Source organism: Mchenga conophoros, linkage group LG22 (assembly GCF_057382185.1).
Source record: "Mchenga conophoros isolate Kocher_MC1m ecotype Shallow Benthic linkage group LG22, M_conophoros_male_GT1.1, whole genome shotgun sequence".
Taxonomy (NCBI): Eukaryota; Metazoa; Chordata; class Actinopteri; order Cichliformes; family Cichlidae; genus Mchenga; species Mchenga conophoros.
The window spans coordinates 31,227,211-31,253,804 of record NC_140546.1 but is presented as its reverse complement, the minus strand read 5'-3'; the positions used below and the strand labels follow the sequence as shown (position 1 = coordinate 31,253,804).

The following is a 26,594-nucleotide window of genomic DNA, read 5'->3' as shown; positions in this document are numbered from 1 at the left end:
AAACCCAAGTCTTGAGAAAAAGGTGCAACGGTCAAATATTAGTGCTATTATCTAAAGAGCTCAGGGTGGAAGCTGTGGAGTTTCTCCGTCTACCTCGTCAAAGCTGGAGTTTAGCTTAGCAGATCTTTTCTTTATAATATACAACACAACAAATATTTAGGCCTGAAGTACATATTTAATACTTATACACAATTGCTAGGTGCATTAGGTACTAGAGGTGCTCAACAAAAGCACCATATGGAGTGGCAGAGGTAAAATGCACTAACAGGTGCAGTACAACACTACGCTGTATTTGAGTCAATAGAACAAATGACAGGAGTCCTGAAATTCAGAACGCAAAAGGAAACGAATATTTGAAATGAAAGGAGGGCGCACCTCAAGCCTCACAGTTAGATCAACACCCATATATAGGTTTAAAAAAAACAAACAAAAAAACCCAAAAAACAAAACCCACAGTTTCGGGCCTCGGTGCGTTATCACAATATTCCTATGTAGAAATTATGCATTTACATTTTCCCCACTGCAGGTGTGCATTGCAGCCACTCTCCACACACTGTATTTGCAAATTTTAGCTTGTTTAGGACAACACGGCAATGGCATACTGTGAATACTGATTGACTTTAGTGATCTACTGCATTTTTGATTTTATTTTAAAATATATTAATTAGATGCATCATTAAAGGAAATGTAAAATTGAGTATGTAAAACAAAAAAAAATTCAGTATCATCAAAAATACCCAAAACATGTTTCAGCTAACTGTCTGCGTGTTAGCTGGCGGGCTACAGATCTATTTCACATATCTATTTGAAATGACACACAATAAGTGTCAAAGTCTTTAAGCCAGTTAGAACTTGTACACAGATATGCTTTTGCTAGCGATCAGCTAACTACAACTTAGCACAATGAGGCGATTAAATGAATTGGCTAACCTTATCTACTCAATACAGGATTTTGCTACACAAGTTAACATGCACACACTCCATGTTAGCACACATGAAGAGAAAGAAATATAGCTTAGTGTTGGAATTAATCCCAAAAATAAAACAATTCCATGATGAATGAAATGCAACTTTCATATCTGTAGTAGTATTATTTTAGAGGACTAGCAAATGTGGTGCATGCTTAGACAGAGGTTATTTACAACCCCAAAACATCCCTAAACTAAACTGTGGCAGTTTTATATTACCTTCTGCCATCCTAAAATATGTGTGCAAGTTGTAACATCCAGGAATATCTGTATTATTGATTGATATCTGTATTATTTAACCTTTACAATTTTTTTTTTCTTATCTGGAACCAGATTGTCTGGGTCTAATTCATGCTTGCCATTTCCATCTCTTGGAGAGGCTTTTCATACATCAAAAAAATAGTTTTGGGCAGAATGCTTCTGTAGACTGCAGCGCATTTTAATGAGAAATGCTTAATTTCATAATAATCCACACTCTGAATGTACCAAAGACAGCAAAATACTTTGTCCTGTGAGATTAAACGCTGGCAGTCTGACGACTCGGCATGTTTTTCAGCAATAAGAGACTCTCATATGTTCAGAACTCTTCGAGCGCCTGCTGTCTGTTTGGAATTAGTCTCCATGGCAACGGACCAGACCGTCTGGCTTCAGCAAAGTAGTGCTGATGAAGTGGTGTGTTATGTTAATAGTCATCGGAGAAATAAGACCCTGAAAATATACAGTACATTTTGCAAGATTCCCCTATGGACTTGTTAAACTATAATTTAAGCTTAGCATACTTCTCACCTAGACATGTTTATGCAAGATGAGCATCACTGACAGTGAGTGCAAGCATCGGGGGGCAGTAATAGTAAATATCTGGCATGTAGATGGTTGTAACATTAGAATAACTTTATGACTTCCCTCTATCCCACGATGCCTGTGTTTGAGGCCCAAAAAGCTGCAGCGGGGGGAGTTAAACGGCAAGAGATAAAAAGTTCTGTGCCTCACCTTGCCACACTTTGACACTGACTGGCCACATTGGATGGAGTCTGAAGCCTCTCATCGATGCTCAGCGCCTGAGGACCGAGTCTCCTTCCCACCGTCTGTCCAGCTCCTGCCTGCTGGTGCCGTTGCTGCTGCTCCTCTTCATCCTCCATCTCCTCGTTACCTGGCTTCTCCTTCCCTCGGCCCTCACTCTCGTTGTCGCTCTCCTCGCCTAAGATGTCATCCACCTATTATATTTTTGTTAAAAGGAGCTTTGTGAGCACATTTTTATCTTCTTTAACAGCAGCATGAATTCACACTGTAAATGCCACAAATACCCTTTTCATTTTGCATTTTGGCCTCCTCTCAAGTGCAAATTGGATTCATTAATTCCCTTCCTCCACGGAATACAAATTAAATCAACATGTCTTTATTTCTATAAGAAACATCTGGCAAATAATACATAAAGCTCCACTGAATCCTGGGAATCTTTAGTGAATATGGCTGTGAGAGAATGTCTGTTTATGCCCTCAGCCTTTCAGTGAAAATGCATTTAACAAATTCCAACCAAAGATTCGGTACGGAGGAACAGTTACACATCTACAGACATTGTGCATTACTGGAGAACACTGACATAAAGGACACTAAACAAAATACCTAAGAGAAAGGCCCATGACTGCAGCACATAAATTTGGATTTAAATATTTATTTCATGATAAGAATTGTTGTTTTCTTTTATTCATTTAAATTTCAGATCTTTATGTAAGACCACAAAAATTAACAAAGGATGTTATGTTTTCCTTTGGCTCATTTTTATGTGTTTTCCTATTCTCTCTAACCAACACACACACACACACACACACACACTACTAGTTCTTTATGCTAATTAAAGCATGACCAAGAGCAAGGTAATAATGAGGTCAGTCTTTGTAACAGCTGTGAGCCAAAGGCTTCCAGGACACTTTCCTCTCTACTCTTGACTCTGAAATATCAAACAGGAAGCCTATCACGAATATGGTCATCTCAGGTACACAGCTCTGGCTCAGGAAGCCTCACTCATCACCTGCCTAAACCTTTTTTTTTTTTTAAATTGAGGAGCAGCCAATCAGATGAAAGCTGGCTTAAAGGGGATGAGGAGCTACAGGAAGCTTTTTTTTCAGGAAGTGAAAGAACTGAGGGACTGCACCAACATTATATAAGATAAATACAATATATAAGAATTTCTTAAGAGCTGTGAGCCTCCAAAAAGGAAAACATGAAACAGAAAATAAGTGTAGTGGGTGCCCAAATCTCTGGAGAGTACTGCAGCAAGGTAAAGATTAGCACATTTCATTGTTTGCCATTAAATTTCCGATGATGAAAAGCTCTATTAAAGGACTAATTCCTGTTCAAATTATCATCAAGGAGAACCTCGTACATTAGTCTGTTCGGTTGATCCACTACAGATTCTAATTATGCATGTAATTATATCTGGAAAGCACTTTTCCTTTTCCATATAATTGGGTAATATGCTGTACTGTAATGACGGTGATTAAAGTTGGAGGGATTAAAGAAGCTGGAATCAGATGTTTGATGCAGGTACTGTTGTATTAGTTCAAAGATAAACAAAATAAAATAATATTAATAATCTAATTATGTGCTGCTTATTTTATGTCTTCCTTTGTTTATCCTATATAACTCTCATAAGGATTACAGTTTAACATTGGTTTATTTCCTGGCTTGTTAAATTAAATTAGAGAGACGGTTGCACTGTCAAACAGTCAATGCCATACAAACTTCCTGTAAAAATGTCAACTTTTATTTTAATATTTCCATTTTGATGAATTTTATCAAAAAGTTTGATAAAATATTACACTATTTTAAAAAAAACAACAACAAAAAACCAATAACAAAAGCTCATCAATCCTTTATTGTATTAGCTGCTCAATTTATAATGGCAATGGCTACGGACCAACAAACTACCCAACTGGCTGCTTTCAGATCAATAGGAATGAATATAGCCTCAGCAAATGTCCAGTCTTTGACCTTAACAAGCATCAAGCTGAAAGTGAGATTAACGAGAGGGGCGTAAGTCAGGATCACGTCTGACATCAAACCAGGTTTTGTTGGTGCTTACATGAACAACACAGTGTGCCTTGGTTAAGGTAGAGGGTAAAAGTGCCAGTAGTAATAAGTCTGATGTAAAAATGGAGAAAGAAAAATTTTTAAAAAGGAGGTCAGGTTGTTCCTCGTGTTCCATTTGCTGAATCAAATTTGAATCAGCTTAACCCTTTAGGGCACCAATAAATTGCAGTGTAAGACAAATAAAACAGTTTTTCTTTTTATGTCTGTCAGGAAAACAAATGAATATTCATCATTAATTCCTTCTAAAATATGATCATCTCAGTCCAGTCTGCCCACGACGATCTACCATGAAAGCGAACACTAACAATGGTTTAGCCTCGTCTCTGTGGCAGCTGCTAAGGATTTAAATGGGTTCTATTTTTCTGTTACTACAATCAAAATATGAGGGACAGATGGGCTGTTTATTAAAAAGCAGAACAGTGTAAAAAACATTTGTAAAAACTGGCTTAGGAAAGCTATTTCATCTAAATAAAGTTAACATTCTCAGGTTTACAGTTATGATAAACAGACATTTGAACCAACACATATGAGGTTCTGACACTGCAGCTACTATATTTAACCTTGATGGAAACAAGCACTTCACCAGACTGCAGTGTCACAAACAACCAGCCTAAAGACTACGGTTGATGTGCTGGAGGTCCTTCCCGGCTGTGGAAAAGAACAAAATTATAATATACAAAGATACTGGCAGTCAATGATACTACTCCTCAGGCTCCTAGTAGATATACCTGTGGTAACAATTTCAAACTCCTCGTCGCCTTGTTCTCGAGTTATTGCATTCACAAACTCGGGAGTCCACGCTGCCCGCCTGCTCACCCGGCAGGGTGACAACAATACCCTATCGGCCTTTCATAGCTGAGGGGTAAAAAGCTGAAGTGAAACTGACTTTAAAAGCAATGAAAAGCACCAACAGCAGCTTCTTGCACCTCTGCTGTTTGTAGTGAATTCTGTTCCCTTCCACTTCACAACCAATCGGCATTAGATCTACGCATTAAGTCATCCAAATTGAACTGCATTTTTGGAGGACTGAATCGGAGTATGTTTGTGTAGGCTGCAAACCGCTCAGCCATCTTAGGCTCTGTGCAGCCAAATACTTTAGCAAAAAGGACATTCAATTAGATTCTATTTATATATCAAAACTTAAAAAAAAATACAATAATAAAGAGAAAACTTAACAATCACATGACCGCCTTTGGACAAGCACTAACAGTGGGAAGGAAAACTTCCATGAACATATCCAGAGTATCCCGTGTCAGAAAGCCAAAAATGGAGCAATATTTTCTTAATTTGTAACTAAACATGATTTCTCCTTTCTTCCTGATAACTGAACAGGTGTTCAAATGACACGAAATGACTCTACTTAGATTTGGTGCCAACATTTGGAATCTACAACTAGCAAGCTCTCTTTTTCCGAAGACCATCTTCTAAAAAAAGAGCCAGTTAGCCTAGCTTGCATATCTCAGCTCCTAACTTGCTCGGCTAACTAGCAAGTACCAAATTTGCACAATAGTTACCCTAAAATGCTCAACAGTTTGATGAGTAAGACCTACCTACATCACAACACAATGGAACAGGGAGTAATGGCATGCTTATTAAGAAGTTTTGAAGGAGCGTTGTGCTCTCAGTGATACATCTCAGGCTCTGGCTTACAAATGTTGCCAAATCACAGCACATGAAACACCTTCAAATCTGCTCATACTGGCATCAAGAATAGGGTTGAGTGACCTCATTAGTACCATCCCATTATTCCATTATTATGACACGTTAAACTAGCATCTCTACAAGTTAGTTAAGCAAGGGAGCTGAGGTCTGTTTTATCCGAGATCTCTACACAGTGAAAATTACTTTGCAACCACAAACCTCGCACCCCCCTAATGGCCAATAAAAAGAAAGTGGGTTTCAGGTACTTTTCAGATCCAGAAGCTACATATATCTTTAATACAGTCTACCATAAGTAGAGTTACTGACACAAAACTAGAACAAGGCAGATTCAATGTAATATAAATGTGCAAAACAACATTTGATCACTGATCATATCTGTTATTAATCTCTGTCTCTCTTCCACAGCATGTCTTTATCCTGTTTTTCTTCTTTTGCTCCAACTTGTCGCAGCAGATGGCCCCGCCCCTCCCTGAGCCTGGTTCTGCCGGAGGTTTCTTCCTGTTAAAAGGGAGTTTTTCCTTCCCACTGTCGCCAAAGTGCTCACAGGGGGTCATATGATTGTTGGGTTTTTCTCTATATCTATGAAGCGCTTTGAGGCGACTTTTGTTGTGATTTGGCGCTATATAAATAAAATTGAATTGAATTGAAACAATCAGCCATTGGCACGAAGCTAATGGCTGATTGATATTACATTCTACCATTATAAAAGGTATGCCAGTAGAGCAGAATAGCAGTAGTATAGGTTCTTAGAAAACAGGTCTTTATTCCACAGACAGGGGAAAAAGCACAGTATGTATCAATTTAAGAGCAAAACACTTACATGTACTGTGTGTGCATCAGAACAGTTCCTGTCTGCTACTCACCATGGAGCCACTGTACAGAAAGCCCCGTCGGCTTCTGATCATTTCCTTTCAAAGACCAATGTACAGTTCACTCTGTCAAGTAGGGTTCTTACAACCTTGGCAGAAACGGAAGCATTAACAATCCTCACAAAGAGCAAGGCAAACTTCCCACAGATTTTTCTCCTTTTTTTTCTCTCCTGGATATAATCAAAGGCCAACCAAAGAGCCCACCGTCAAACTTTTCAAAGCACAGCACGACGCCCCCTCAAAGCTTGTTTAGAGGCATGCTTTTGGTCTCATCACTGCAAGCTGGAAGTAGTGAGTGAATAAGTTTAGTGCAAGTGCGATTACAGGGAACGGAATCTATTTACAGCTAAATATCTCTGCTGCTAAACTATTGTGTTCGCCTTGTTTTTGACCCTCCCAAAGTTGACTGTGATGATAAATGTGTTCGAGGGAGGTGGCGAAGAGGTGAAGGAAACAGACTAACGACACAAGAACATGTTTTGATTATCACTCAGTCGTAAGATGCAGACAAACCACAGTAAATGTATCGTGTTTTACAGAATAGAAGATCACCTGTGGCAAATATTCTTTTGGCCGTTCACAGGCTGCCAAAGCAGCTGCGACCTGTTGAGAAACACTTCACGAGACATTTGAGTCATCTGGATCCAATTCTTTGAGCCCTGTAAAGCTGAGGTGGCTATTCAGCATTTGTTTTCTTTTTTAACAGAATGATGATAAAATACTCGGAGTTACAAATGTGATTTGATTAGTTACTTGACATCAATACCGGTTTAAAAGCACAGAGCAACAATGAGTATCACGCTCACAGTCTGAAGCAGCAGCTTGGAGCTTTAGATTTAGTTTACCTTTGCAGAGTTGTAGTTCAAATGTAAGCTAGCAAGTTGCAACACCACATTTGTGCTCTGTCCATTGCTGACAGGCATGCATGGCTTCCCAGCAACACTAAAATACGCCCCCCCCCAAAAAAGGCACTTGTTGCAGTGACAAATGGTTAAAACTAGGGTACAGCTGTGCAAAAATAATCTTGCAATAACTGGATCGGCTGGAAAATCTAAAGTAAGGCAAACTAATAAAAGGCACATGCAGAGATGCCCATCTACAAACAAAGAGTCACAAAATATCTGACAGTGACTTCGCTGACTGTTGTTTGTTGATGTTATTTATGAAGGAGCAGCTCACATTTTTTAATATGTACGCTCAGGGCCATCTAAAAATGTCAGCTTTTGTTTTGTAGTCTCTGGCAGGTTGATGGCTTATTTAAAAAAGAAAACAAAGAAACTGCAGGACGCAACATGTGGGGAAAAAACAAAAAAACCCACTAAAAACACAAAGGATACAAAAGCATATTTAAAAGGACCACAAACAGAACAATGACAGCTGTTACTCAAGATTACAGCTTGTAAGCATTAGGATATAGAAATCATTAGGAATTAAGCTGCATTGTTCTGAAAGACAGGTTTCCTGCCATAATACATTTATTCATACAAGACAAATAATTGTTTGGTTTTTTTAAAGAACATTTCTTCAATCATTTGTTTTAATCTCCCTGATTACTAATAATGGGCATCAGCCAAACTTTTATTTACATTTCTGCTTTCAATCTGTGCAGGTCCTACAGTGTTCAAAGCTGGAGCAGCAACACATAGTAATTATACCACAAAAATGCCAATCAGAATCAATACTGGAATTATTAATCAGAAGAAAAAACCCCTGCAGAACTCAGAACCACCTGATCATAAGCAACCAATAAAGCTTTCTGACTGGCAGATGCTTCAATTAATCGACTGACCCTTTAAAATCAAAGTCAGTCAGGTCTTTACATCCAACATGTTGCCTTTGAGAACCAACGACTCAGCTACTGTCTGAGTTGTGTCTCTCTCAAGCACAGATCTAAAATTCCGCTTTTTAACTCTTAACTTTAAGATTCATATACTGAGAAATAAGCCGACAGTCAATTATGATCAAACAAAGGGCAGCAATTAGAAGAAGCCTTTACTTGGGGGAGCACTGAACAGATGTTGCCCGGCGGAATGAGTATTAGCTTGGGCTGAGGTCAGCTTAAAGAAAATTAGCAGCCATTGATCAAATTTCTGCTCTGACATCTTACTTTGCATAAAGTATCTCTTACACCTTACCAGGCTGGTCTTTTACAGTCCACTGCTATTTGTCATTTTGTCTCCATTATTATATGTGATGGCATTTAATAAAGGTTTTTCTATCCATCAATACCAAAGACTTACATGAATAATACCCCAAAATTTTAACAACCTGACATAGATGGATGTTCATTTTAGCCACATTAGCTCCTAATTGAGTAGTCTTTCAAGAAATACATCAACCTCCTCCACCTATGGAGCTACGTAATGTTTTTTGTTTTTTTTTTAAATGCATGGTCTACTGTGAGTTTATTATTACCATCATGTATTAATTTCACAATGCCAAATAAGACAACAGCTTAATCATTATGATGCTAAATAAATTATCACTGCCTTCTGTGAAGATCAGACTACAAGACAAGTGTGATGTAGGTCCTGTACACGTTCTAGCCAATTACACCTTTTCTCTTCTGTCAACAGAACAACCCTTGGTGAATAGCTGCAGACTTGCAACTGCTCTCTATACAAATACATTTTATTAAAGGGTTTTATCATGACTACAGACAACTTTTTCAGTGGTGGTTTAGTTCCTCTTTAATGGTGAAGGAATAACTGAGGCCAATGAAATGGCCTTTGTGAATGTTACTGAACTTTTTATCCAAAATATCAGCTGCAACAGGATAAGGAAAAGCAAGAGACAACAGCAGACGGCTCTACTTGAACAAACTAACCAGTTAACCTTTTCATTAAAGACTTGCCAGCTGATCTAGGAACTCCAGGGTTTCTCCAGTGTTTTTTCAGGGCATCGCAGCCTTAAGTTGACCCCTGTGTTTTTTCTAGACCAGGTTTGGCCAACTCCAGGCCTCACGGGCCGGTGTCCTGCAGGTTTTAGACATCACCCTGGGTCTACATACCTGAATCAAATGATTAGTTCATTACCAGGCCTCTGGAGAACTTCAATACATGCTGAGGAGGTAATTTAGCCATTTAAATCAGCTGTGATGGCTCAAGGACACATCTAAAAGCTGCAGGGCACCGGCCCTCGAGGCCTGGATTTGGACCCCACTGTTCTCAACAAAAGCGATCCTTACAACCCTTAAATTTGCTAACGCTTAAAATGCATCTTATTAGATCTACTGTTCCCGTGAACTGTTTATGCACACACATAAAGACAGCTTGGAAAAAAACCTAGAGATAAAATACAATTGAATAAAGAACAAGGCAAACGTTACGGCTTAATACAGTTGTACGTGTGTGTATGATTGGATGGGTACTTAATAAGGTAACTAAATTATTCATTGAGTCAGTCATATAAAATACCTTTACTGTGACTCTCACTGGTGCTCTTTGTATTGTATACAATCCAGTCTGTAGTCATACCAGTGTAACTGACAACAGATAATGTTGCTGCTGCAGGAGCAGGAGATGGCACTGATCTTTCAAAATGTGCAGCAAAAACAAACAAAAACACAGCAGCATTCCCTCACCAGCCTCAGTCACATACAACTATGAAAGACTTAGCTTACCTTAATTACCAAACAGAAGTGGACAGTAGGGGTGGGTGATATAGACTCAATATTAATTAATTCCAAAGAGCTGCAGTCACAGATGACAAACTTTCTAATTTAAAGTGAGAATCTATTGCTTTAAGCTGCCAGCAGCAGCATTATAGTGCAATAATAGTATATAGTAGTAATATTAGTATAATAACAGCAATATATCCTTAAACCAAAAATAAGTAAGAGAAAAATTGCCTAGCTAGTGTTTTCCCTGGTAATTTTTGGAACAAAGCATAAGGCTGATATGTGGCTGTTTTTCACACCAGGGAACAAAAAAAGCATAGTGTTGCTATAGCAACGACTTTGCTATACAATGTAAACATTTATACTGGTATTATTACGGACAATGTGAGCCTTAGTGGACAGACATAAGCGCAACAGCTAAAACAAAATTACATTAAAAAAATTTTCTTTAATCTTTCCTGATTTATTCTTTATGCCTAAGATTTGTCTTATTCAATCAATTTTTACCTGTGTAAAAATGGCACACCTTTCTTCTCCTCCACTCTTCATTGTGACCTCCACAAAGAGGATGCACCGATGGGAAAAAAAACATCTGACTGACGGATATTTAAGACTGATCCCGATATTTGGTAAAAAATGTCTTTTTTTTTCCTTTTCTATTTATTGACTGCTATAAAAGCCAACATCAATAAATGGATAGATCAGCAGATAGCCAATAAATTGGTTGGGCTCTGAGCTTTACAAACACACAGTTACATTAAGTGTCAAATTAACCGTGTCTGTTTTCTCTTGATTGATCGTTGTAGCTGCTCCAAATAATTCAATTAATTTAATTAATTGCAATCTTTTTTATACACCTGCACACACATATGGCGCTATGTCAACTGGTACATTAAACTGAACTGAATCACACCACCCCAACAACTTTTCTGGACAAAATCCAGTAGTACGTACCCCAGAGCTTAGCTATGAAAAGAACTTTCTTAAATCTTAAAGTTTTGGTGTAGGACTGGTTCGCCTACCTAAAAAAAACATCACTTTCTCTTTATATTAAGGTAACTCACAGGAGAAAACAATATGCCTGCAAGCGCTACAATGTGTGAGGTAGGAATCCAGAGTGGGAGCTCAGCATATTTCTGTGCAGCCAATCAGCAATCATTGTTCTCACCAATTTCTGTTTATGCTGGGTTAGTGTACACGGAGCTCATGTTTTCAGCGTGAGGGCAGCTCATGGAGAACTTTTCATAGCAAAGTCCCAATGAAGAGGGATTACATAAGCTACACCCTGCCAAAATTACCGACTTCATCTCGGAAAGGTAGTCAGAGGTGGTAATAGAGCCGACGGCTGATTGCTGAATGGAGTAAGAGTGTTGATGGCTCGTTCAAAGTGGGGAGAGGAAGATGAGGGCTTTGTGCTGGGTGAGAAAATCCTCACTGGAGACCATCGGGAAAAGAAATTAATGGAAATGAATACGAGAAGTCGATGTGAAGATATTGTGATTGCTAGCTATTTAAAAAAAAAAAACAGTAATGTTATGCATTGGGACCGGTGAATCGGGAGCACAAAGAACTCCAACACCAATCTACTCATACCTGCAGCTGTTCATTAGCTCAGGGTCACAAACCCAGCTCTCATTGTTTTGAGTCAAGGGCATTCCCATCCTCTGCTTGCTCCTCATAAATAAAGGAAAGCTGAAGTGCTCAAACGGAAAAGATGCAGCAATCTTCTGAGAATGAACTTTTTAGAGGCTCTGTAAACAGGAACACGCTGGTTTCTTTTTACCATTATCCAGAAAAGATATGCTAAAAAAGCTGAGGTTAGTCGAAGAGAGTTGCATAAGGCTGAACTGAAAACATTACTGTGAAATAACAGACCCCACGTAGCTTCAGGTGACAGTTTGTGTTATTACTTTTTAGATTTCAGTGTTTATATCAATGATGTGGGGTTTTTTTAACCTTAGAAAAAAAAAAAAACCTTCACCAAGTTGCTCAGAAAGGAATAGAAGCTTCTTTTTTTTTGTTGTTGTTGTTTTTTGTTTTTTTTTTTAATGTGGACCAATAGTGGACATTATGCAACAGCCAAATGAGAGATTTCTGCCAGGCTGCCAAAGACTGGTGCAAATGGAAACTGGACCAGATGGAATATTCATCCCGCTTCAGGTCAAGGGCTAAATGATGGATTCGTGTGACTGGGAGCAATAATTTGCTGGTTGTGTTGGCATGATTCCTGTTTGCAGCATTGGTCTGATTTGATCAGTCTAATGTCTTCTAATTAAATTCTTTAAAAGTTGTGAAACTCAAATTCAGCACCACAGACCGTATCACACACTCAGCTTAATAGGTAGATGATTTCATCTGAATAGATTCACTTCGCTCAAACTTGACCTAATACTCTTTTCTTATAAAGCTACATTGTCTTACTTCCAACGTATGTTTTCTAAGCTCTACTGTGAAGACAATATGGGTTTATGAGATTTCTAAATCAATGCATTCTGTTCTTGTTCACAAACGTTTTCAGAATTGAACTCTGTTTGGATAATGCTATGCTATCAGTGTATGCCCAGTTAGCATGAAAATGTGCTTTGTTTTTGCAGTTTTCAAGTAATTTCACATCTTCCACTTTCCACATCTTTCTCTAGAATGCGAGGCTTGTCAATCAGCTTTGAGTGTGATCAATCATAATAACTTTAAAGACAGCTAACGTTTTATGTGGTTGCAAAGCACATCTTAAGAACTAGTTCTGTCAGACAATAGCCCAGTCCTTAAAAGTTTGACAGTATTCTATAAAGTTGAGGCTAATTGAAGGACGTTTGAGTTTTTCTGTTAACACTGCCAGACAATTATCAGGAGTTAACATGAAGCAGCTAAATATAAGATTTTTTTTAAAATAGTCTTTTAAGTGAGCTTAAACAGTAACCCGAATTAAAAACCTTCAGTGAGTATAAATAGACTGACATTTAAAAACACTAAACTGAGCTAAAATCACAAACAAATTACAAACAAACAACTGAGTTGTTTATTACAATAAATTAAATAAATGACATCACAAAAACTGTCCAGTAAATGTATTAATTGCATGTCCAGAACTAAAAACACATCTTTGCATCAGACATAATGAACCTAAATTTAAGCACTCCGAGTATTTATACGCTATTGCTGTAAGAACACACGTTCAACCACTCAAATCCAAGTTCCCCTACTACATATTTGCTAATGCCAAAAGGCTCAGGACAGGTCTCCATGTCTGAGCATCAAATGCAATTATCCCTCTTGTATTTCCAGATTCTGTAGCATTCATAAATCATTAGTAAACGCTTGGACTGATGTAATCTGAGAACTTATATGATGACAAGTAGCAGTAATCAAGCTAGGGCACCCTGACCCCAAGAGGAGCTTTGCACTGGATTAAAAGTAAACTTGTGACTTTATTGCAAAGAAAATAAATACATTTAAGCTTTTAAATCAACAAAAACGCTCATTGTTGGCCAAATTAAATTTCACAGATTGCAAGTCTTAATACACTATATGTTGAAACTGGTGGGACTGCTATGCTGTTCACATTAAAACTTAAATTACAGGTCTAACTCTGTTCACAGAGAGCAGCAGAGGCTTTCATATACCTAATTCTGCATGTCTCTTTGGCACACATTAGCTGTGGCAGGGTGCAGCACGTGCCAAATGACTCTGCTGGCAGGAGACTGGGTTAAAATGCTCTCTCCTGGGAGACCATCCAAATGGATAAAACAGGTGTTATTACGGTTGGCTGTAGGGGGCTTTTTTCTTTTTCTTTTTTTTTTAATGAGACAGACAGATGCTAATGGTCGGCCTGCTTTTTCTACATTTATTTTCTTTCTTCTTATGATTATCATCTTCTATATTAATTCTAACAAAAATAAATAAATTTTGTTTGCCATGCATATCATATTTTGGGAAATACGACCAAGATCAATACTTGCAGGTGAAGAGTGACTGATGAATGCACTATGGTCTTAGACTTAATGAGCCATGTGCGTGGGGGAGCATGCTACTCCAACAACAACCAGTCTTATTGCTCGCCTGACTTTATAATACCCACATGCTCATTTATTTACTTGATTTAGAATCCTGGAGCAGATGACTGCATAGAGTCTCAGTAATAACATCCAACATAGGACTGATGGTCCACATTCCACATCATTATGTTAGCGAGAGCAATAAGACAAAACCGATTCCAGTCATTTCCAGTCATAAATGCAGCCATCAAGGGCACAGCAATTTCAAAGAAAGGTCATCCAGTTGGTACACGGTTATTTGCCAGGCAGCTCTGCACACGTTGCTCCAGGTAAACTGACACAAACACCACCATGTTACCATTGCTGGCATTTAAATGTGAGGCTGTCCAACTGACTCAAATGTGTACCTTACTTGAGCCAATTAAGTGTGGTTCTTTCCCTCTGCCCCTGAAGATCCAGAGTGTTTAAGAATGTCACAGACTGGCCTTTAGCAAAACAGTTCGAAGAGGATGACATTTGAAATGCAGTGCATCTACAAAGGACCCTTCACTTGAGTCAACTTCTCTACCCCTTTACAGAGCAAAACATGGTGAACGAGGCTTTAAGCTTCACTTGCAAGAAGCAAACAGTCGTTCCTTACAGTTCTACAAGTCTGATAAATTGTAGAGGTGGGAATCACCATACATCCCACGATACGATATTATCACAATACTTAACGCACGATACGATATTATTGCAATTTTTTAAAATATTTTGCGATATTCAGATTCTGTACATAAAGGTAAACTTTATCAATATTCATTTTATCTAATATCAATGAAATAGATCCAGACAACAACTTTTTCTCATCTAACAATAACAATTGCTGCTACTATACAAATAAAGACTACAATCAGAGGATTAAAACTGAGAATAAATTATCAATTATCCACTTTGAACTGGAGGGTTATGAATTCACATTTATAACTAGGCGAAACAAAGGAGGAGGAGGAGTGGCCTTGTATGTGGACAAATCCTTGAAATTTAATGTGGTGGAAAAGATGACGATGGTGATTGATAATGTACTAGAATGTATTACAGTTGAAATTTGTAAAGAAAAAAGTAAAAATGTAATCATTAGCTGTATATACAGAGCTCCAGGTAGTAGTATTGAGACATTTAAAGACTGGATAGAAGAAACATTTATTGAAATAGCTCGCAAAAAAGTTTTCATTTGTGGAGACTTCAATATTGATTTGCTAAACCCAAATAAACATAAAACCACTGAGGAATTTATAAACACAATGCACTGTATGAATCTATTCCCTAAAATTACTAGACCTACCAGGATTACATCACATTGTGCAACTCTCATAGACAACATTTTTGCAAATGACATTGAAAATAAGACTGTAAGTGGACTCCTGATTAACGACATAAGTGACCATCTTCCAATTTTTACAATCTATGATAGGAATTACAAGATCAATAAAATGGACAGTAAAAAAAAGAGTACAGACGAGTAAGAACAGAAGAAAGAATGAATGCATTTAAAAAAGATTTATTGAAGGAAAACTGGGGTGAAGTATATCAGGAACAGGACGTTAATAGTGCTTATAATAAATTCCTTACAATATTTACATTACTGTACAATACCAACTGTCCAATAAAGCAATATAGTAGGAAACAGAAATATATGGACTGTCCATGGATAACAAAAGGTCTGCAAAATGCATGTATAAAGAAAAATGCTCTATACAGAGAGTTCTTAAGAACGAGAACTAAAGATGCTGAAATCAGATACAAAAGATATAAAAATAGGTTAACTAAGGCTACATTCACACTGCAGGTCTTAATGCTCAATTCCGATTTTTTGATCAAATCCGATTTTTTTGTCTCCTCGTCCACACTACAAATAAAATGCGACAGCAAACGCGCTCTAGTGTGAACGCTCAAAGCGGCCCGCATGCGCAAAAGAAGACGTCACACACAACGCGCTCTGTTTAGACCAAGAACAAACAGTATTGTTTGACTGATGGCCGTTAATATAAAGACTTCGGACTTTACGTTTCCCAATTTTTGCTTTAAGTTATTTTGTTATTTACATAATAATGTAAATAACCTAATAATGATCCTTATTGCTGTTTAAGAGAGGAGCGGTGCTTCAAAGGATAGCTGCAGATTTCTGTCAGAATCTGCAGATTATACAGTACAAATAAAATGTTTACGTTGTCTTCCCAACAGTTTCACTGACATCTACACTGGATGGCTAGGAAGCGTTCGCGATGTCTTCTCGGGCGCTGATAATTGGCTTCAGTCTTGTGTCGGTGACGTAAAAGGCGGATTTAATGCGACTTGACCGTTCAAACAGCAGTCGCTTTCTAAAACATCGGATATGTATCGGATTCAGTACCACATACGAAAGTGACCCAGATCGGATTTGAAAATATCGGATTTGCGCCGTTCACACTGTCATAGCATGATCGGATATGGGTCGCATAGGGTCAAAAAAATCGGATTTGATGCGCTTTCGCCTGCAGTGTGAACGTAGCCTAATATACTTAGATTTAGTAAAAAGGAATACTATAAGAAGCAATTAGATATAAATAGAAATAATAATAAAAGATTATGGGAAATCCTGAACAGTGTTATAAAATGTGGGACTGGACAAAAGAACTATCCCAAGTATTTCATTTGTAATGACCATGAAGAATACAATATGGATGTTGTGGCAAATAGTCTCAATGAATTCTTTGTAACTGCTGGACCAAATTTAGCAAGAACAATCACTCATCCTGGGAAAGCACAGGAAAAACCCGATACACTGATTGACAGAAATCCATATTCTATGTTTCTCACAGCCGTTGATGAAAATGAAGTTCTTGAAATTGTCAAAAAATGTAAAAATCACAAATCTTTGGATTGTAATGATATTGATATGATAGTGGTTAAAAGAGTCATTGAGGCTATTATAAAACCATTTACATACATCTGTAATTTATCATTTCAAACTGGTCGATTTCCAGACAGAATGAAAATAGCAAAAGTTATACCTCTATACAAATCTGGAAACAAACACCATTTCACAAACTACAGGCCTGTCTCTTTACTACCTCAATTCTCAAAAGTTCTTGAAAAACTGTTTAAAAACAGACTGGAAAAATTTATAGATAAACATAAACTACTCACTGAGAGTCAGTACGGATTCCGATCAAGCAGATCAACATCATCGGCACTATTAGATTCAATAGAATACATCACAAATTCCATAGACAAAAAGCAATATGTGGCTGGGTTATTCATAGACTTGACAAAGGCATTTGACACTATAGATCATGATATATTAATAAGAAAACTGGAACGTTATGGTGTCAGAGGGGTAGTTTTAGATTGGGTCCGGAGTTATTTAAGTGACAGAAAGCAGTTTGTGAAAATAAATGGTGGTTGCTCCTTATGTATGGACATTGCTTGTGGTGTACCCCAAGGGTCAGTTTTGGGTCCAAAATTCTTCAACTTGTACATTAACGACATCTGTAAAGTGTCCAAAGTATTAAAAGTGGTTCTCTTTGCTGACGATACAAACATTTTTTGCTCTGGTGATGATCTGCAGAATTTATTGGAGGATATGACTAATGAAATAAGTAAAGTGAAGTTCTGGCTTGATAAAAACAAATTATCATTAAATTTGAATAAATCTAAACTTATGTTATTTGGAAATAGTAGTTTAAATACTAATGCAAAGATTCAAATAAATGGTGTTGATATTGAAAGAGTCAGTGAAAATAAATTTCTGGGGGTAATAATAGATGAAAAACTTAACTGGAGAGCTCACGTAAGATATATTCATTCCAAAGTATCACGAAGCATTGCAGTACTAAACAAGGCAAAACAGGTATTCGACAGAACATCACTTCATATTCTCTACTGTTCACTGGTTTCACCATACTTAAGCTATTGTGCAGAGGTCTGGGGCAATAACTATAAAACCACATTACATTCACTTTTTACTCTTCAAAAGAAAGCAATTCGAATCATCCACAATGCAGGTTATAGGGAACATACAAACTCACTATTTTTGCAGTCTGAAATATTGAAAATTGACGATATAGTGAAATTCCAAACAGCACAAATTCTATTCAAAGCAAAAAATAAAGAACTGCCAGGTAATATTCAGAGTATGTTTTTTTTGAAAGAAGGAAGTTATAATTTAAGGGGTTTTTGTAACTTCAAAACAATGAAGGTACGTACTACAAGAAAAGGCTTTTGTGTTTCTGTTCAAGGAGTGAAACTATGGAACAAACTGAATATGGAATTAAAGCAATGTCCAAACATAAAACTGTTCAAAAAGAGTTATAAAAATATGATCTTCTCGATCTATAAAGAAAAGGAAAATATTTAAATTAAGTGAATGTCTCTATTTAAAAACAAACAAACAAAAAATTCATGATGTGATATTATAGTATATAGTATATCAGAAATCTGTTCACTATTTTTATTACAAATTATATCAGTAAGGAAGCTGACTAAATATTCACTGATAATTTATGGGACAGGGGTGGGATTAAATAAGTGTATACTTCTTCCCACTCCCTTTCAACATGTAAATTAATCAGAATGTTTTTTTGTATGTAATTTGTATAGTATATTTTTTTTCTCTCATTTCTTTTCTAAATGTACTTGTATATTGTTCACATGTTGAAATAAATTACCAATCAATCAATTACCAATCAATCAAAGTCTCACACTCAGTCTTTCTCTCATTTCAGTCAGTTTTATTGTTGACAAACTGAACGGTTTGTATTACAGTCTAGTCCAACTTAACTGAATGCAACCATCTGGTACAATTATAGCTATTCTGAACTATGCAATTTATGAAAACTATGCATCCCATTCAGCAACTGAAGAATTTGAAAGTAAATTAAAACAAAATATAATTTTACATTACATAAAAAAGTTTTAAACTTAATTAAAATAAAACATGTCTTAAATTTAGTTTATTGCTGCCAAAAAACAAGTTAAACACATTTGGACAGTGAAGGAATGTCAGGATTCTTGCTCAGAAAAAGGAGCTGATCAACATGCTCTGAAGTCAGAGCATGTTCCAGTCCACAAAAACTTTTTTTTGTAACAAAATATCGATTTCTGCTCTCCCTGTATCGATACATTATTAGCAAACAAAATATCACAATACTACACAGTATCGATTTTTTCCCCCACCCCTAATAAATTGCTAAAGCTAATAATCTAAACTAAAAAAAACCAAAGACCTATCAACGTGCCTTTATTCAGATACTTGGAAACATTTTTTAAACAGTTGCCCCTTTGTAATACTGTGATGTAATATGATTGTAAATGTATTATTTATGGAAATAACACAGTAAGATGATATAAGCGCTATGCAGGATGTAGTAGGATTATCATTTATTAATAGCGGAGTATGTAAAATTTCATTTCATTTCCTTGTCAGTCATAATTTATCTTTAAACACGTACACATCAGGCAGAATTAGTTTAAGAGGTGTTGGAATAGCCCAGTAGTGTGACTTTGAGAACTACAGCCTAGAGCAAATAAAATTATATGCCTTAAAATGTTTAAATAGACCACTTCAAAGTAAACATAAGGGTTTGGACACTGTATTTTTTCCCAAAACAGAGCAAGATTAAACAAATCATTATAAAATTGCCCCCAAATTAATGATTAACTTCAGAACTAATACCACATTTACACAATTGTGTTTTGGGAATAATACTGGGAATCAATTCTGGATACCTTATCAGGCAACTTGATCTTTATCCACTATAGTGCTACATCAGCAAGACGCTGGCCTTTAATTAAGACTGAAAATTAATGCTTGGTCCATGCTGTCATGCTAAAGTTTTAGTGCACATGGTCGTGATAAATGGGAAAAAAGCATGTGCTAGATAAAGACATGTGACTTTCAACAGGAACAGGACCACCAAACCTCACCCCTTCTGTCTTTATGCAAAGGAGGATTAATACTTATGAACAGTTAATTAAATTGAACCCAGAGTCAAACAGGCCGATATCAATCTGCGACCCCTCCGGCTGCTTAGGGAAAAAAGCAATCCATGAATGATTGGCAGGCGGTTGGCTAGAGGTTGCTGACAGAGGTAAACTTGTCTGCACATGAAATTGAAAAGTGTGACTCAAACCAGGAAGAGAGGCCGTTTCTCTTCAAAGTAATAGCTGTGCCTTTTGAAACATATTTACTTTTACTTTAAAGGCACTTGATGTCTATTTGTTTTGCACTAATTCAAGCTTAACTATCGCTTGGCCAGTAGTTGGTGAGTGTTTGGAGACGGGTCAGCATCTTCCATGCAAGCTATGGGCAACTACAGCAATCTCAGCAAACCTGATGGGAATACACGTTTTTCCTAAGCAACCAGAGGCTGTCAGGAAATCGCAGAATGGTTTCTAAGCCTGTATGACCTAAATCTTAGAGCCAACTGCCATAAATGTCTATAATCCCTGATGTTAAGGATGGACCTATGGATAATCACGATCCTCTCCAATCTCAATTTCATCTTGTGTGTCCAACCTGGTTTGCATTCATTGCCAAATCCTGTTTAACAAGACAAACGTTCCTTTGCACTCTCTTTTTAAGGGCAGAAATGTGGGGAAAGTGTGATTTTCAAGCTTCCCCTGGGCATCGAAATATATCCCCCCCATCTATAAGAGAGTAGCTATGAGGCTTTGACACTTCAGAAGATTGAGAAATGGCAGCTCTATCCTCCAGTAGTTCAGCCCCCTACTTCACACAAAGCAATTACAGAGTGCAAAAAGCTCTTATATCTGTAGGAGTTCACAGAGGATGAATAATTAGAATAATCAGAGCAATCCCTACAGAGATATGTGAGCTCATAATTTCACCAAGGTAGAACCAGTGAGAATTACCACATTTGAACAAACTACATTTTCCAAACCTCAGTCTAACAAAACAGTTAAGCTAATTTACTTACATGTTCATCAATGAATGAAAGACAATCATTTCATACTTAGAACACATACATGGTTTTCAAGCACTATACCATCCCTGTTTCAAAACAGCATTTCAAAGACATGAAAGCCATTTTTTCAGTCTAATTACACCAGGTCAGACATAATCATACCAAAGCTCTGACCAAACCACTGACTGCTCCATTTGCAGATTAATAACAAACCCACAATGTTCAGTTTCCATTGGGCTGCAGTGGTTCTAAAATCCAGTCTGTTTTCCTTTAGCCACAGCATCTAAAAGGACCCATTAGATGCCTCTATCAGAAAGAATTATATTGAGTAATATTAATGGTTTTAGTACAATGAACTCTTTGTTTTGTGTGCTTACTAGGGATGGGTACCGGTATCCGGTGCCATGATGGCACCAGTTCTGACATAAACGGTAACCAGACCGAAAAGCAGCGCACATTTTGGTGCTTTTTTTCCTGAGACGTCATACACTTTGGATTCTAGCCATTTTACCTTTCCGAGGATAGTAGGCGGGCCCAGGTACGTACGTTCTTTTAGAGCAGAGCTACAGAATAAAAAGTCTGGCTGTACTTCACAGCAAAGGATGCAAACTCAGCAGCCTGCAACAAGTGCTTTAAGCTGATACTGTGCAAAGGAGGTAACACCTCGAATCTGATGAAACACTTGGCGACGCAGCGTTAGCGTTTTTTTAAAAGCTGAGAAATGCACCGTATTTGATAGCTTGCTGCGAGACCTCACACCGTGCACATCTACTGTGGGTGTGGTGCCTGTTATCGGACCCGGAGTTCGCAACATCCCCCAAGAACCCGAAGAGGCGAGTCCTGGCCACGTTATTACATTAATGCACGTAAGGTGAACTAGCAAACACCGTCATAGTTACATGCGGCTGTCTTCTTGTTTGATGGCAGATACTCCCTTCACCCTGACCAAAAAGGCTAAAATGACCAAAGAAAAAGTGAAAAACAGCTAAACATGAGAGGTTTTTAGACAAAATTGGTGTTTTTTCCATTGATTGAGCACTGCTTCCAGCCAAGAGTGATACCATATATGCTCTATAGCTGCAGAAAAGGCTAACATTGTTATCTTTTTACAAAAAAAAACAGCTAAACATGAGAGGTTTTTGGACAAAGTGTGTGTTTTCCATTCTTTAAGCACCGGTTCAAGCACCGGTTCGAGCACCGTTTAAGCACCGGCACCGTTTCAAAAGTACCGGTTTGGTACTGTATCAGATAAAACCTAAACGATACCCATCCCTAGTGCTTACTGGTAAAAAGAAAATGGGAAAAGATGTACATTTTTTAAAAAAAATCAAATTTCAATCTATTTATTCTTCTTCCAGACAGCAACTGTCCTACTCTAACTCAGCAACTGAACCCAGGCATGAACAGCCTGTCAAGCTTTGGGATTCATGGCATGCGTGTATAAGATGGGTGTTCAGGCAGAACTCTGGGTTGTCTGTTTTGTTAGCCTTTCCAAATCCAAAACAATAGAAAATATAATATAAATGAACTGAATCACTAGGCTATTTATGTTTTACTCTAAGCCATCAAACAACCTTAAAAGCAATGCTGTGCGACATCCAGTGGCACAGAACATTAAAAATACATATGATTTTCTAGCTTAAGTGCCAATGCTAAAAGCAAGCCTGATGGACTAATTAGCATGCTAGCTAACAGTAGCAACGGGGGTTATCTGCTATTCCAACACAAGCTAGTCAGGCCACGTCTTAACAATAAGACGCAGTTGCAAACTATACATCACAATGGAAGCATATGTATATAATTTAACAAATAAATGTTAAATAGCTGCTGGTTTTAGCAGTAGTGTAGGTCAGCAATATATAGAAGATGTGTGAGTCAGCTAAGGATCTATAAGCACATGAAGTGTAGGAGAAAAAAAATAGGGGGAGTGGGGAGTCTGTTTCCTAAAAGGCAAAGCAAAGCAGTTCCCAGGCTGAGTGGTTGCCTGCAGCTACGGAGTTACTTAACCCCAGAATTCAATCGAGTTAATAACCAGGCAGATCATTTTGCATCCCAGTAACAGGAGACAGTTTGTGGTTTAAAGCATGACCAATCACAATGACATCCACATCATTTAATTACATCTAACTAAAAGTGCAATTTCCTTATAGGGTCTATACCCAGATCTCAAGTTAAAACTTTAAGGGTTGAAAGCCACAAAACTATTATGTCATGTACAAAAATCTTCATTGTTTCATTATAAGAAGTCTTAATGCTTTCAATCCAGATTAATCTTTTGCTCATTACTTTATTCATTCACTAGCCCATGAAAGTCACCTTTAAAATAAATAGATTTGCTTGAAAACAATGGGATGGGCAAAGGAAACATTCCTTTCCCCCAATTTGTTTATATACAACAATAAACTACACAAGCATGCTGCACTTTTAAGCAAGGTTAATGAATGTCAACCAAAACAGTTCATTAGTGGGCTGTAAAATAAGAGTGAGTCTGTGAAATGTGCAAAAAGGGACCACAAAGTGTAAAGAGTACCTGAGTATTTTTTTTCCACTACTAAAGATCACAGATAGTATAAAACACAAAAGTAACTTCCAGGCTGAAAAAAGCCAATGCGGCCAAAGTGACTAAAACCTGCATTCTACCCAAAGACCACCAGATGGCGATAGCTGAGGCTGTGACACGTTTATGGCAGAAAAATTAAATTACATCTGTTTTATAAATCTTTTTCCAACTACTTTTCAAAAACGCGGATTACCTGTGTTATGAAACCACAGGATAATTAGTTAACGACTTGTCAACCACACACCAATGAGCGTGTAGTTTCACAGTCAGGTTTTACTATGACGTCACGTTTGCTTCTTCACAACCAAACGTTGTGAGCTACATCCATCTTTCATACTGTCAATGTTAGCGACACATTCCATTTTTTTTTATTAAAAAATGTTCATGGTGCAGCTTAAAGGTGAATGCAGTATATATATTAACTACAAAGAAATACAAAAGGTTGCTTTATTTTTTTCCAGAATTCTTACTTTTAACTTCCCTTTAATCATATTCAAAGGACAAATGAATCTAGCAGTAACCCATGCAGCTTTCCTGTGAGAAATTATCATTACATGCAAAAGAAAATAATCGCAATAATCCACCACTGACCTCACTTCAAACGTGGCTTGTCATACCCCATGTGAACAAGCCACATAGCTCTTTCACTAGAATAATCGCCCACCGAGAGGCTCTTGGCAGATCTCAAGGATCTGCTCTGCACTTTCCCCCCCTGCTGAAGCATTAGAAGAATTCAGAATTCCATTATGGAGTATTACCAAAGAGGGAGCTGAGCTCCCTGACATTAGTAATCACTTCACCTGCCTCGTGAGGCCAAAACTACAAAATGCAGTAAGCAGACAGAAGTAATAGTCTGTGGAAAAATTTGAATATCAGATGAAAGGTTGTGCTCCTGACGTTTTGACTGCTGTGAAAGGTTCCATTATATTTACCATTTGATAACATTTAACTTTTGTTAAATTTGCAAATTTTGCAACTTTTGCAAATGTTTCCCTGTCTATGCATTTGAACACAGCAGGAAAGGGCTGAAATATGTGCAGCATTTCCACTTCTAAATTGATGTCCCTCATTTGCAGTGCATAACTGTCTGACAAATATGGTGACATTATCAAAAGAACTAATGAGCTCAGAGGCATACGTGTTTTGCTGGATTAGATTTGGAGAACCAGTTTCTGATTTCCATTCCTACATCCAATGCAAAGCAATAACACTGCAGGTAGATGCCTGCTGTGAGTATGGTATGGAAATTTATTTCACAGTCACTGCTGAAATGAAACCATTTAATTGCCTCATTCCTTGTACAGAGAACTTTCCCTTTTCACAGTGTCTGTCACTGTTGGCGCAAAATGGCACAAGCCTATTTTGAATGTGTGTAACAGACTCATTAAACATGACAGATTTCTGTAGACTCCCTAGTCTAGCTCAAACGCCACCAGGTCGAATGCTGAACGAAAGTTTCGTCCGTCCTTACCTCTTTGTCCATGCTGTCCAGGTCCTCCTTGCAGAGAGTGTATAGCGGCATTGTTTCTGACATGCTTGGCTGTCGTTTCCGCCGAGATGGTCCAGGCTGCTCATCATCTTGGCCAGACTCTACTCCCTCGTCTTGCTGACTCTGGGAGGTTCCCCTAGGGTACACAAGTATAAAACAAACGTGAAACACTGAAAATACAAATAACTTTGTCCAAATGTGGTAGCTACATTTTATTCTGAAATTGGTAGTGGGTACTACATCAGAAAAACAGTTTTTAATGGCATCTGTGGTCTTTAAATGCTGTGCTGCTCAGATGTCACATGAAAGTGTACAATGGCCTGAATATTAATGAGAAATACACAACACTGTTATGTTCTATTATATTTCACTACTTTATGTTTTTATAGATGCACCTGCCTGCCCAGAGACCAGTGTATACACTATATGCTTGGGTCAGGTGTGATGTTACAGTGAGCTGGCTAACTACCTCCATGTTTGTTATTACTGCAGCAAAATGTTAGTTACATAATTGCTTTGTCACTTTAACAAATTTACTTGTTTCAAAAAATCTGCAGTTTGATATTATACTACCATAATAACCATGCAAGCTAGCTTTTCCACTCATACTGCCATAATGTCAGGAAGTAAGGTATCGTTGTTCAGCTGGGTATAACGTAGGCATGCTGCACAAATTTGGCAATGGTTAGTTCCCCAATTCCTTATTTGCAAAACAGCCACCTAAGTTACTAGACCAGCACATGAAATTGGATGATTTAGCTGACCTTATCTATTCAACTAAATGTTTTAGGGAAATCACTTGTAGTTTGTCCGTTTTAGCAAACAAGCTAACATCAGCCTAAACATCAGAAAGACAGCTCCAGGCTGGATTTGATCCTGAAAACCCAACTGACCCTTCACAGAATGCCCTGCTCAAGTCCAACATACTGTTATCCTGAGGGGTAAAATATATTTCTATTTCTTGCAAATGTGATGTCAGGTTACCTGCTCACTCAATGAATTTGTTTGATGCCTTACATAATAATTAGCTGGTTAACCATAGCGACTATGTCATTGAGTAATGAGGCTATCGAAAGCCAAAGCTAAAATGTCTTTTTTGGCCTTGTGCAACGTGAGTGCTGGAGTCTTTATTGCACTGGGAGCTTGCTGCTTGTTGACGTTTGTGATTACTGGCATCCATTTCTAAGCTGCTGTTAGCGTTTCTCACTGTTGATTGGGAGAACTGAAAAGAAGCATTGTCACATCTTTTGGATTTTCACAGACAATTCATCGAGCATCCTTCACACTGAAGTTATTCCATGTGCTTTGGAGGCAACCAACAAAGTCAGGGAAGGTCTCTTCAAAAAAATAAAAATAAAAATTGGATTAGAGAGGATATCTACATCGGGATTAGTTTGT

The 26,594-nt window shown here is 37.6% G+C and overlaps 1 protein-coding gene across 5 annotated transcripts in view; it reads right to left on the bottom strand.

Moving 5' to 3' along the window:
* ctdp1 (CTD (carboxy-terminal domain, RNA polymerase II, polypeptide A) phosphatase, subunit 1) overlaps positions 1 to 26,594 on the bottom strand; it is a 99,147-nt gene that overhangs the window by 52,044 nt on the left and 20,509 nt on the right. For 4 of the 5 annotated variants that reach the window (XM_085262261.1, XM_085262262.1, XM_085262264.1 and 1 more), the window contains exons 11-12: positions 25,179 to 25,332; positions 1,959 to 2,182 (exon numbers count right to left, since the gene is read on the bottom strand). In XM_085262261.1, coding sequence (XP_085118387.1) covers positions 1,959 to 2,182; positions 25,179 to 25,332 — 378 coding nt within the window. The remainder of the gene's footprint in view (positions 1 to 1,958; positions 2,183 to 25,178; positions 25,333 to 26,594) is intronic. The other variant, XM_085262266.1, reaches the window with a different exon arrangement.